The sequence below is a fragment of the Pezoporus occidentalis genome, unplaced genomic scaffold (assembly GCF_034315485.1).
Source record: "Pezoporus occidentalis ecotype Australia unplaced genomic scaffold, CSIRO_AGI_Poc_V1 ctg4, whole genome shotgun sequence".
Lineage (NCBI taxonomy): Eukaryota > Metazoa > Chordata > Aves > Psittaciformes > Psittacidae > Pezoporus > Pezoporus occidentalis.
Window position 1 is genome coordinate 18,527,322 of NW_026915724.1, and position 13,930 is coordinate 18,541,251.

Consider the following 13,930-nt stretch of genomic DNA (forward strand, 5'->3'; position numbering starts at 1 on the left):
ATTTCTTCCTGTTTCTCAAGATTTTTTTTTCTTTTTTGATGTTCCAGGGCCTAATAAAAAAAAATAAAAATATAAAAAATGAAGGAAAAAACCCCTGTGTGCAGCCTTATGGCAGGACTTTCCAAGCCACAGATGCTGGCTCTGTGGTTGGCTGATCTATCCAAAATAAAGCTCAACAGCAGGGAGTGGAGGAGTAGTTCAGGGGGTAAAAGAGGTCATGCGAATGTGCTCCCCACCTCTTGAATGCTGCATCTCCTTACATTGCCTCTCCCTGCTTGGAAGGGATTGTTGACTTTTTTTTTCATTTTCAGCCTGCCTTTCCTATCTGTTTGCCAAGTGGGGTTGTTCAAAGTGACTCTTGTTGCAGCCACTTTCCCAGGAGGGAAAAAATAAGGTGAACATTTATTCTGATGGCTTACAGTTGAAAAGGCAGCTAGCAGCTTGGATGACGAGACCCCTTGGCTGCTCCAAGACAGAGTTGGTGCTGTGGGAGCTCAGAGGACACCATGTCATCTCCCTGTGCTTGCAGGGATAGCAGTCAGCCTGCCTTGGGGAGAGACTGAAATGTTACCCTGAGGGAAAGAGCACAAGGAGCCTTGAAAAAGAGGATCCTCTAAGGCTGCTGAACCCTGGACAGAGATGTACTTCTTCACACACAAAAAAGAGAAAGAACATGGGAAAAGGAAAGAAAGAGACTGACCTCATTTTAATAATTTTTGACACCACAATACGTTCGTATCATATACTTTTACTTCTTTTTTGAGAGGGGTGCACAGCATTATCTCCTGTCACAGACGGCAGTACAGCCTCTGTGAGTCTACAGGAGGTCCCATGCCACTGCTACTGGGAAAATCTACAAACCCCACTGCACACTGGTCCATGGGCCGAAGGAAAGCTCATCTGGGCAAGGGACATGGAAGAGGTGTGGACCCTTTTTAGCAGCCAGCATGTTAATTTCTAATTTCTGTTCAGGTCTGGGCTTCAGGTTTGTAATGCTAGTGATCAAATAACGAAACCAACCACTTGCTTCGGATCAGGGCTATTGCTGAAGTGTGTGCTTGCCAAGAAAATAAACCAAGTCTAAAAATCACACCTTCCACTGGGCATATATTAGGCTGAAGTGGGTAACAGGACTGTACTTGCATGTTTGATGCTGCCAGCAAGGGAGGTTTTCACAGCAAGTGTTTGGCTTACCCTAAGCACTATGCAATAGCAAGCTGAAAGATATGCTGCCACTTACCAAACCTCTTGTAGCCGAAGGACTGTACCTCCTCCTCCTCTGCAAAATCGTCTGGAAAAAAAAGAGAGACAAGAACAGATTATTACTACTACCACTGGAAAAAGAGGGGAAGTTTTTACAGGGTCAAATTCATAAATTAATGTACTTGTAAGTTTAATTGATTTATAAGGCATGTTACTGATCTTCCCCTCCACCGCTCATGTCCCACCTCTGTCCCTGAGTAGAAAAGGCAGTTCAGAGCCTTTCCCCCAACTGGTGTCCCCAACAAAAATCCAGACTACAAATGGTTTATCAGCTGGCACCTACCCTGACGTCTGCTTATCCACCTAAGTACACATCAGAGCAAACATGCCTCTTATCACAATGATGGCCACAACTGTCACAAGTGTGCTGCTTGGGCAGGCTAATCTGGAGCACGGCACTTGCTCCAGCGCACCACTGCCTATGCCACCCAGGCAGTTGGGCTCAGGTTATACATGCACAAACTGGGTTGCCTGCACAAAGTGCTACACATTGCTGTGCTGAGTAATGGGAGGAGTCAGAAGCAATGGCTGTCTGTCCATCCACCATCTCCCATGGGTGCTAGCTTGGCCTGAAGAGGTATGATACAATAAAAAATTGGAAACAAGAACTGATAACCTCAAACAGATGAGAAAAATAAACACCCTTTAAGCCCTTTTGTTCTCATCTTCACCACCCAGCAAGCAGTAAAATGCTAATAATCTCAGGGGTTTTTTGTTTTTTTTTTTTTGTCAGAAGCTTAATTTCTTTCCATTTCTTTCCAGCAGCAAAGGAAAAGGCTGGCATCAGCAGAAGAAACACACCCATGACTTCTTCAAAAGGAGATGTTTGTGTTTGTGTGTTCAGCTGCCTTCTACCAACACAACAACTCTTTCTGCTGAGTAGGGAAGGCAAGAGCCCTGCCTCGTCACCAGCACCAGCCTTTGCAACAGGAGACCAACTGCAAGGGAGGGCAGCACAGGCTGCTCATCTCCTGCTTCCCTACTTCCCAGGGGGAGCAGAGTAGACCCATTTCCCCTCCTCCAAGCACCATTGCAAGTTGAGGGAAGCCTCTGCAGGGCTCTTTTTAAACAGGACCTAGGACACAGCTTCCCAAACAGTGGGCAGTGGTTTGCAGCCCAGTGCTGCACTGGGAAACCGCATTGTCTTGACACATTTCTGAGCAGAAGGGTGGTGTCCTGGGTTCAGCAGTAGCAGTCATTTTTCTCCTTCTTAGTAGCTGGTGCAGCGCTGTGTTTTTGACTTTCAGGCTGGGAACAGTGCTGATAACACCAATGTTTCTAGTTACTGCTCAAATGTTTTAGTCTGACCAAGGACTTTCTGAGCCTCATGCTCTTCCAGGGAGGAGGAGAAGCTGGAAGGAAGCAGAGACAGGACACCTGACCCAAACTGACCAAAGAGGTATTCCATACCACAGCACGTCATGCCCAGGAAGTAACAGAGCCCGGAAGGGCTGGGACTGCGGGGTTGGACAAGGTATCGGTTGGTGCTCGGTCAGGTGGGGTGGGGCAAGTTATCGGTTGGCTGGTGGTGAGGTGTTGTATTCTCTTCCCTTGTTATTTCCTTTATCATTGTTATTATTGGTGGTAGCAGTGGTGATTTGTGTTATACCTTAGTTACTAAACTGTTCTTATCTCAACCCGTGGGAGTTGCATTTTTTTTTTTTTTGATTCTCCTCTCCATCCCTCCAGGAGCAGGGGGAGGGCAAAAAAGGGGGAGGAGTGAGAGAGCAACTGCGTGATTTATGGCTGACTTTGTTTAAACCACAACAGGTGGAGACAAGTCTGCCTCCACACTGTGAAAAACACCTGCCATCATGAGCTGACAGCAATCCCCACTCTCCAAAACCCAGGCTGTTGTTTTCATCGCAGCAGAGGGGAGGCAGACACAACACCCTGGGGAGCTTCAGTGATGCTCACTATCTTCCAGCATGGGATTCTGAGGAAGCCTACTTGCAACCTCTCCATCCAAGACCTGTCCCTGACATGAGGTGTGAAGGAAATAGAAGCTCAAAGCCAATCAAGCGCTTCACCAGAAGGAACACTTAGTGAGCGTCAGTGGAAAAGGAAGCTCAAAGCAGATAAACAGACATGGTGGAATGAGAGGTCGGTGTTCAGTTAGACCTTTACTGTCCACAGACTTACTGCATCTTGAGACTGGGCTAACTAGTGTGACAGCTAACTCAGGCCAAACCAAAGTCTTGTGGGGATGAATCTGATGGTGAAGTAAAGGTATGGTATACATCCAGACCCAAATCATGTGAGTGTATGTCCAGCAAGAAATCTAACCTCCACCTCCTTCTGAGTTGCAAGGTGCCATGCACAAAAACCTGAGGGAGACATTTCCTGAAGCAGCAAAGAAGTCCATGAAATGCATAATTTTACAGAATGACAGCCTTTAATGATACAGCACTTTTGATAAAATAGCTCAAAACTCACGTTCTTCCCCAGGTAAAATGTTTTGTTCACTGCCAGAGGCACTCCTGTCCATATCTTAGGCTACACCCCCCAGTTCAGATGTGCATTTAAGAAAGGGAAGAACCTTTTCATAAGGAAGAACCAATGGACACTCTAGGCAAAACAAACACATTCTGATTTTGAAGGCAGAAAGAAACCTTTAAAAAACCAAACCCAACAAACGCTTGCAATTGTACCAAATGTTATCTGATGACAAGGTCACCCAACAAAACATGACAAATACTAATAAGCCATAAACAATCACCACCAAGCTTCTTATCCCAGCATTGAACTACTCAGGAAAGATCTTCCCCTCTTGCACAAAAGATAAAATGCTGCACAAAAAAGATACCAGCTCCAGAGCCCTCAGCTTCTTGTCCTCTTCTGCTATCAGGGCTGAAACACAATCACCTCCTTTGTTTCTAAGTAGCATAACCTGGTTTATCCAATCCATATCTGACATACACAGCCAGGCTGTTTAAATCACGTGGCTTCATCCTATACCACATCTACAAGACTTTCCTCCCAGGCTGCCAGACTCTTCCCTGTTGTTTAGTTTTTCATGCTTAGCCCAACAGCATTGCCCTGGCCACGCATTAGAATTGTAGAATCATAGACTGGTTAAGGTTGGAAAGGACCTTAATATCATCTAGTTCTAACCCCCCTGCCACTGGCAGGGACACCTTGCACTAAATCATGTCACCCAAGTTTATGATAATGTTTTTGTTTCTTTGGACTTTTTATATTTGCAACATTTTATATATGTTTCATACACATATATACAACATACATTTATATATACACTTGCATACTTGCTATATATATATATATATATATACATACTTTCTAATGTCTGCAACAGCGCATGCCCTGCTTGCTAGGGATGTTTCTTCTTTTCTCTTCAGCTTTGAATACTTTATGATCTCAAAGCTTCCTGAAATCTTTGAATTGGGAAAATACACAAGAACCTACGTTTGTGTTGTAAAGGGAACAGCTTTTCTAGAGGAAACTATGAAAATGTGATCTGTGATGAATTACAGAGGTTAAGAAAATACATGCCAAGTAGGAAAGCAAATAGTAAGAAAACATCCAGCATGTTTTTATGCCTTATGCTTTTAAAGGCAGCATCAGAAATTGGAGTGGAAAAAATACACAAGTTTTGAGCACCAGTGGCTGATATTACAAAAGGAGATTCTGCATTTTTATGTCAGTGGTGCCCATACACCTGAGTGCAGCTGCAACTGGTGTAAGAGGGTTTTGTTTGACACTGTGAAATGCATAGGTTAGAAATATTTTTCTTTAGTTTAAATCCAACCCTTCCTGGTTACGGAGAGGACTGGAATTAATGCAGTATTTCCGCTACATATATACACATTTAATATAGGCAAGGCTTATTTTCCTGGGTGAAAAATATGAAAGGCAGATTCCTCATTGAAACAGATGATAAAGCAGATGTCCCAGACAGAAGAATTAACTCTTTAGTGCTGGGAAGACCAGACACAGCTTAGTTATAAGCTGCTCTACCAATCTCCTAGCTGTGAGCTGAAAGAGAGAATCCAGAATAAGAAAGATGAAGAAACATGAAAAGCTGGTTAAAATGTGATTTCTTATTACACTGACTTCTATTGAGCTCTGGCAGAAAGAAGGTCCATAAAAAAGGTGAACTTTGGGCAGAACAGAAACATATGTGAGCAACCAATTGTATTTAACCGTGTAGGCAAAAGACCACCAGAGAGCTCCTGTTTCATCAGGTTTACAAGAGTCTCCTTGAAGGCTACAACAGATTGTCACGCAGAGCTTACAGCAAACCACTAAAAATAAGTGGTTTGCTGTAGCTGAGTAGCAGTACATCAAATATTTTAGGGACTCAGTATAAAGCAAGAGCTCTGGTCAAGAAAACACCCCAATCTTTGAGATATTTGGGTTATATTCACACTCAACCAAGTATCAATGCCAAATTCTGCTTGCCCTATAGTTATGAATTATTACTGCAACACCTCTAATAAATACAGTTGTAGAGTTAAATAAGTTACAGTAAAACGCTTCAAGGGAGTGGAAATTAAAAAAAGCAGTTCAGCTGGGGATTAACACAGCAAACAGAGGGAATTCATTTAATCTAAAACAAATTAGACTCTCATTTGATTAATTTGCTAGAGGCAAAGCAAAAATCTGTGGAGTAGAACTGTGTAATTTCTAGTTCTTGTTCTTAAATCTTAAATAAATTAATCATGGACCCCTTACGAGTCACTCTGAGGTCAAGTAAGAGAGAGCTGGCCTGGAGTCAGAAAGAATGCCAAATCTGCCCTGGGACTATATGGGGCCTATAACCACTGCATCACTCAGTCCTGTTGCAGGAATAGCACCAGATCTGAGGAGCCTTTGGTGCAAGGTGATTTTAGGGAAGTTGTTTCCATTTTATCCCCTTCCTTTTGTGGGTGTCAGTGTTGGCATACACAAGGTGTTACATAAAGCTGCTAATGTATATGTCCAGGTGTCACCTTTTAACAGTACACCCCACACAGCCATTTAAAGAGGATTAACCGAATGAAGCAAACAAGAACTCAGAACCATTAGAGATGCTGGGTTGTATGGTGGCTGCAGACACATGCTATCCAATCATTTCTATAACTTTTATGTGCACTAAAGATGGGTTCTAAGTCTGTTTACAGACTTTGTTTGAAGTCTTGAATTAAGAAAAGACACCAATATTCTACACTATATTTAAAAATCTGGGCAAATCTATTTCAGGAGAGAATGAGGCATCTGGGCTGAAAATCATCATGCCAAGTTTCAACTCAGATCTTAGAAGTTCCTTTATAATCCTTCTGAAAATTCGATTTACAGCACATTAGAACTTACCCCTAAGTACCACACTGGGAACTCAGGACTATAAGATTAATTTGTAGTAACAGTGATATCCAGTGTGAGAGTTTCCTTTAAAATAAATCTCCCAAAGAGCTTTAATAGCTGGGGCCCTGCCTTTCTCACTGACTTAATGGGAACTACATAGTTATATCCCAGTGCAACTCTGTAAAATTAATTTTATTATCAAAAACAGATTTTATTTTTTTTTTTAGTACAATTTGGAAAGAAACTGTGCCCATTATTTGAAAATGGTGATACTCCTCTCTTTAACTCATAAACCAGTATGGATGCAGAACTCTGCTCCAAACCACACAAGTGCATCTCCATGAGGGACTGCTTACAGTGTCCAAAAGCTACTTCTGCCCTCTCTCCATCTCAGCCTTCTCATGGAAAGGCAAAATTTATCCACTTGTGAGGTTTCTGTAATATTAACAACTGTTCAGACAGATGAGAACAGTGAACACCAATATGTTTCTCAAATCACATTTCAAAAGCTTTTTGAGCAGCAACCAGATTTATATGCATTTCTGGTCACTATTAACTGGGTCTACATTCAAAGTACTGACCTAGAGGTGAAACTGAGCCAGCAGAAGCACAGCAAGCAGCTGCGGCCTTCAGATGTTGATGATTTCATCAGTCTAATTGGTTTCCACTGGTTTTCACAGCTTTTATTCTGGACAATCTCCTGCTTAGGCTAACAGGCTGCTCATTCCCCTGTCTTTTCACAGATGCTTTGTTTCACTTGTCCTCTTCTTCTGCCTTTCTCTGCTTCTTTTTCCTTGTAGCCCCTTTTCATATTCAACCCTTTCTCCCTGAATCAATTTTGATGAGCCCTGCCTTGTAAAAACTTACCCCACACTTAAAACGGTTCCCAATTGACAAGGTCCCAAGCCAACACATCATGCTCACAGGATCACCGTTGTTGGCTGTATGGTGCCTGTATTTTCCACTCAGTCCTTTGTCCAACTTGTCACATAGTACACTCCTTCAAATGGGGCTTGCATGAATCCTGCATTTGCAGAGTACCTAGTCTTTAGGGGTGTTGTGGCAGAGGTTCAGCTGAGGCAGTCCTGTAAGACAGCCCAAAGCATCCTTTGGGATGTCATCTGAGCCTGGATTCTGGCAACAAGACTAAGGTTTTTCCCCACCTCTGTCCTTCAGGCAGCTCATCTGGGAATTTGTCTATTTTCAGTATCACAAGAAAGCAAGAAGCAAGGTCCCAGATCAGAGATCTTCTCTTGACACATTAGGTAGGACTTGGATTGCGTCTTTCATCACCTAACCATGCATAAACCAAACAAAACATGACAAATGGGTGCACTGTAATACTGGGATCTCAAACTGTTCCCCCACTGCTATGTCCAAAAAATGTGAGAGCTCACACTAAGAATAAACAAAATAAAAAAAAAGAAGATTAAGAAATTCAGAGGCATAAGAACTATTGCTCTGGTTTTGCTTTTCAGGCTCAAAATGAAAAGAGTACATAGGGGTGTTTCTTAGCCTGTCAGTGCTGCAGACCATTGCTACAGCACTGGGGTCAGGACCAGCTGCATGGTGCAGAGGGTCGACCTTAGAAGTTAAAAGTTTAAATCATATCGTATTTCATTGTAATGATTTAAGAGCAAACAGATCTGTTCTCATTAGTGCACTGAAAAATTGTGCCCCCCTGTCTGTATGTCAGAGGAGGCAATTAACAGCAGCATTAAAATGGCATACACATTCCTAACAACACACGTCTCTATTACCCACCATAACTCATTCACTTTGTTCCCCAGTGACGTCGCAGTCTTCACCTCAAATTTATGCACCGAAAGGGACTGCAGTTTTAGGTGGAAGCAGTCAGACTCCAAAGACAATTCATCTTAGGCTGGTCCCTCACTTGTACAGACCACATTATTTGGAGGATCAGGTTCACTTTCAGTGCCTGGTGAAAAGCGTCTTTATTTTGCTTTCCAAGGGGGAAGGCTGGAAGGAGGGAATCTCTGTGCTGACACACAGAACCTCAGGATAAGGAACGTTTTGTGAAGCTGAAGATAACTGGGCACACATCCTTCACAGCACTGAACTGCTTTTATCCTTAACATTTCCTCCAGTTCTCTTTCTTTATTTTACTTCGTTTCCTCTGCAAGGCCTGACCAGCTCTATCTCTCTGCAAGATCACCTTTCCCTCCTTATCCTAGCAGGCAAAGGCATTTGCACCTCTGGGCACAATGGTCTTCGAGTGCAGATCTAAGCAAACTGCTCAATGATTGTGACTAAAAAGGGCTCTGTTCAGCTCTCAGCTGCAGCAAAGTCAGTCTGGAATAAATTTATGCAACCCAAAGCAGCAGAAGAAAGAGCCACAGGAGATTTTAAACAACTCTCTTCTTCACAGGGATAGGCTTGCTCATGCTATTCTTAGTCCAACATGGATGGTTAAGGTAGAATACTAAAAGTGAAGAAGTGATTACTGAAAATATTCCTGTCATAGCTAGCTTACATGCTAATTCTGTTCAATATCCATTGTAGTGGTACAGTAATATTTCTATCTGTGAAATAATGGATTTCTCTTGTTTTCACAAATTCTAACACTCCACTTTTCTCTATACTCTTAATAAAAATCTCCTTTGACACATGCTTGCTTGATCCTCTTTCTCATTCATCTGTGCTACCAACCAATTCAGGCTTAAAATTCTCTGTGCTACCAACCAATTCAGGATACACACTGACTGTATAGTAGCATTGCTTGGGATTTGTTCTGCATTGTATCACACATTTATTATAACTGCTCGTGCCTTTGAACTTCTGCGGTAGGGTCCTGTGACATGTCCAACACACACCACTCAGAGCTCCTGCGTATGTTTCATGTTTATGTCACTATATTCATACAAGCTCTGTTACAACTGGCCTAAGTAAAGGTTACTGGATCACTCCACTTCTAATCCTTGGTTTTCAGATGCTTTCCGGCTTCTGCAAAATGCTCAGGACTGGATTTTTTTTAAACCTGCATCTGAAGCTTCTGTCCAGGAAAGAGCTATTTGTAGATGCCTGTGCATTTGATTTTGTGCACGTGAAGATTACAGAGAAAGACCTTTTCTCCTGTATTAGAAAATTAGAACTTTTTTCCCTTATACTGTAAAAATAGCAGTGTCATCAAAACAAAGACAAAACCTGTCAATAATGTAAACATCATATAAATAGATTATTTGTTTTAAATTTTCAAGGCAGCTGAGAAAGAGCAACTGAATTTGCATGTGCACTCAGCTCTTCCAAACGGAAGCTCTACTTGTAGATTGCATCTGGGCTCCCAGTTCAAACATAGAAGGAATGATTTTCAGATATAAGGAAGAAATCTTTTGCAATTAGTGTGGTGAAGACCGGCACAGGCTGCCCAGGGAGGTGGCAGATGCCCCATCCCTGGAAACATTCAAGGTCAGGTTGGATGCGGCTATGAGCAACCTGGTCTAGTTGAAGATGTCCCTGCTCATTGCAGGGGGGTTAGATTAGATGACGTTTAAAGGTCCCTTCCAACACAAACTATGCTATGAAATACAGGCTGATGTGCCATTAATTCTCTGTTAAAGTGTGCACTGTATAAGGAAAACTTGAGGTAAACTTAGCTGGCACATCCAATGAAAGCTCAATGTACTCTATGTACTGAAAACTATGTGCAGAAAGCATAGGGCACTTCTGAGGTAAACTGGTCAACACTAAGCTAGGCATCCATACTAGACCATTCCTGAGGCAAGGGCTGGCTTCACCAATTTCAGTAGAACACAACAAAGGATGAACCTGTCCCACTGCTTCACTCTATGTGCCTTTTTTTAAGCGAGAGGAACTGCACAGGACAGGGTATTTGGTCACATTCCAGTTCTCAAGCACATGACACCAGATGTTTGTCCTCCAGCACCATCACAATACAAGTGGTACGTAGCAACAGGAGGAAGGAGAAGGAAGAAGAGTGGGAAGAAGCAGCTGAGTTACCTTGGGTATCATAATTAAGAGCTTTTCTGTCATCCTGGAGCAAAAGTCCCAAAATGTCCACCTTGACTTTGTCATTGCCTGATTTGGAGCAGTAATATTAAGTCATTATCCAAACAAGATCCACATTTCAGATGAAAATAGTTATGACCAGTACTGCCATGACAGTGGTGATTACAGATACAGTTTGCAGTAATAATTACAAAATATATCACAGATATACAGAAAGAAGTTCTCAGTTTTAACAGCTGTTGTCCCTGTCTTAAATTAGGGCCAGTGTTTTTGAATATGTGGTGGTGTTTGACTATGAGGAAGCTGTTTTCATCTGTTTCCCAGGCAACAAACACTCATTCATACCCCAATAAATAACTGTAACTTAGAAGTATCATTTGACAAAAGATATATCTGACCCTAAAGCAGTCAAGTCTCTTTGTAAATCACATGAATTATTACTAAAGAGTATCACAAAGTTTGTGAGCTCAGTGTAGTTTGCTGGAAATAAAACTGCCAGCATATTAAACATAAACTTCAATTTGTTTTACTGATTTAAAACATAACACATTATGAATAACAGCAATGGAAAATATAATTTATTCCTTACAGATTTTTAGTGATGTAATTATTTAGATATTCCTCCATTCTCCAGAGAGGGTAGATACAGAGACAGCTGCAATCAACAGATCATTTTGATGTTATTGAGAAAAATGTGTAACTACACCAAGTCCTACAATTACTACCACCATCAAGTTTAAAGAGAAACTAGGAAAACACAAGTCTGCACCCAAAAAGGAAAGCACAGAGTCAAAATTTGGTTTGGCTCTCTGATTTCCATAACACTGGCAATGGCACTTGATGTGATGTTTTGTTGGAAGTTTCTCTTTTCTCTTGCTATTAACACAGTCATCTAAGAGTTCATCTTTGCATGTTTTATTACTGATTTCTGTATCTGCAGGGAAAAGAAATAAGATGGCTGTGATTGCTCTTAAGGAAACTGAATAGTGATGGCTAGAAACCAGCATGAAGCATCTCCCTCTAGAGTGCAGGGCACCAACATGTGCTCCCAGCAGGAGTAACATCTTCCCTCCAAATGCCACTTCCCTGCTCTGCAAAGAGGCGGAACAGAAGGACATGCAAGTCACATTACATCTTACTGCTGTCCTTGGATCTTTGCATCCCACCTCCCCCCAAAACCAGTGCAGCCTCAGCCCTAGCAAAAACAGAACTTAAGGCTTTTGGTGATAACAGGCAGGGGTTATATCATTGGATCCTCATTGTTTTAGTTTGTTCCTGCCATTACACTTACACTGATAATGACAAGCTGATGACAAAAATTTTGGCACAAGTACCCTATAAATAAAGAACGTTGTAAATATATTATTTTTAATATGTTGCATGGCCCTCTAGAGACACCATGTCACAGCACCAGGAGTAACTTACATAGTGTGTGTGGGCTTGCAAATATACCCCCCCCCCCAAAGCTTCTTCTCCCTTCAGGCAGCTATTCTGGCAATTGAATAAATAATCACATCATTTCGTTTCCTCGGCTCTGGAAAATCAGTGTAACTATCATGATGTTTACTGGCCTCCTGGCATCTGGAATCAAAAACTCTGCAATCCAAGCACAGGCACACCGGTGCCCAAAAGCGATTTTCTTATATGCATGGGTTTTTTCCTTCCACCCTTTGAGTTTATTTTTACCTCTGAAGAAAAACTAGATGCAACTCTCACAAACTCCCAACTACTTCCTAAACTTTCCATTATGTCCTTTGATGTTTTCGTTGTATTCCCCAGCATGTAAAGGCTCTGCCTTTTGCTGTAACGCTATCAATTTTCATAACCAGAAGGCTGTGTTGCAACCCCCCATATACGTCCTTACTAGGTTACAGTCTACCAATTTGACATCTGCTTCTTTATTTGATTTTAAAAGCGTGTAATACCTCTCTCTCAGTCACAACTTTGCAGGATCGGGACAACCAGTAGAAGTGGCATGGGGCAAAGAAAAAGGAAAGGAAACAAAGTTTCAGTTTTAACAGATGCAAAGCAAGGACCAAATATTTTCCAGTCGGTGGCTGTTGAGAAGAAATATGCCAAATACATTTCACAAGCCAGTTAAGCCTCTACTGGCACCTAATCACTGCCAGATGTTTAGAAGCAACACCAAGAACATCGCAAAGCGTTGCAAAATATAAACAAATAAATCAGGGAGAAATAAAAGTCTTCTTCTGGGAGGGGGGAAGAGAGAGAGAGGGAAGCGGGGTGCCGAGAGAAAACGCGCCGCGGAGAGCACACATGGACCCCCCAGCTCCCCAGGCCGGGCTGACCAAGCCAAACCGAAGGCGAGACCCGCGCTCTGCCTCTCGGTACCGGCTGCCTGCGCCCTGCCGGTGTTCTGCCCGCAACTTGTTCGCACCGTGCCCTGCCCGTACCCTACCCACACAGTGCCCTGCCTGCACCCTGCCCGAATCTTGCAGCAGCCTGTCCACATGGTGCGCTACCTTCACCCTGCCCGCACCCTACAGTCCCTACCTGCATCCTGCCTCCACCCTACAGACCCTGCCTGCGCCCTGCCCGCCGCCTGCTCCATGCCTGCACACCCTTCCAGCATCCTGCCCGCACGCAGCCCTGCCGCTGCTGGGTGCCGGCTGCGCACGTGTGCGGGCAGCGGAGCGGGCGCCCGGCTCCCGTCCCTACCTTTCATCTTGGCGCCGAAGCGGGTCACATAGGACGGACGGGGAGCGGCAGGGGCTGCCGCCGGGAGCGGCGGGCTGGCGGGCGGGCAGCGCTCCCTGCCTATTGCCGGGCCATGCCGGGGGCCGGGCGCGCCCCGCCGCGGGCCCTGCTGCGCAGCCCCGGCCGCTGCCGCTGCCGCTCGTCGTCGCTCCTCGGCCGCCGGCGGCACCGCGCTCTCGCCGCCAGCCTCGAGCGGCCCGGCCCGGCCCCGCCTCCCTCCCTCCGCCCCGGGGAAGGGGCCGCGGCCGGGACCGGCCGGGGGGGGGATGGGGCGGGCCCGGGGCTTCGCCGGCGGCTGGGGATGGGGGCGTCGCACCCCGTTCTGCAGCGCCCCTCGGAACCGTGGGGTGCCCGTGGTGGGGGCCGTGGGCAGCAGGGTTTGTCCGTGGGGGGCAGCCCAGGACTGCACTCACAGGGCACCCACCGGGGGCCGGAGAGCTCGAGTGGGACGTGGTGATGCCAGGTCCCTCCCTGCCCTCCTCACGCGCGTGGCAGGCACCTGCGGGTGTTAGACCCAAACCAGCGTGCTGAGCGTCACCCTGTGCAGGCATGCCACGGCTCCCTGGACCAGCGGTCCCGCGACTGTGGGTGCCCAATTTGACAGTTGGGAAGAGACTGCGGGATGTGCAAAGTTCACCCTAGCATTGAAGGAAGCGCC

General features: G+C 44.5%; 1 protein-coding gene across 1 annotated transcript in view; it reads right to left on the reverse strand.

The window, feature by feature from the left end:
* Positions 1-13,472, reverse strand: part of COLEC12 (collectin subfamily member 12) — a 100,500-nt gene extending 87,028 nt beyond the window's left edge. The window contains exons 1-2 of the mRNA XM_062632854.1: positions 13,234-13,472; positions 1,241-1,291 (exon numbers count right to left, since the gene is read on the reverse strand). Coding sequence (XP_062488838.1) covers positions 1,241-1,291; positions 13,234-13,240 — 58 coding nt within the window. The 5' untranslated portion in view covers positions 13,241-13,472. The remainder of the gene's footprint in view (positions 1-1,240; positions 1,292-13,233) is intronic.
* Between the last annotated feature and the right edge of the window lie 458 nt (positions 13,473-13,930).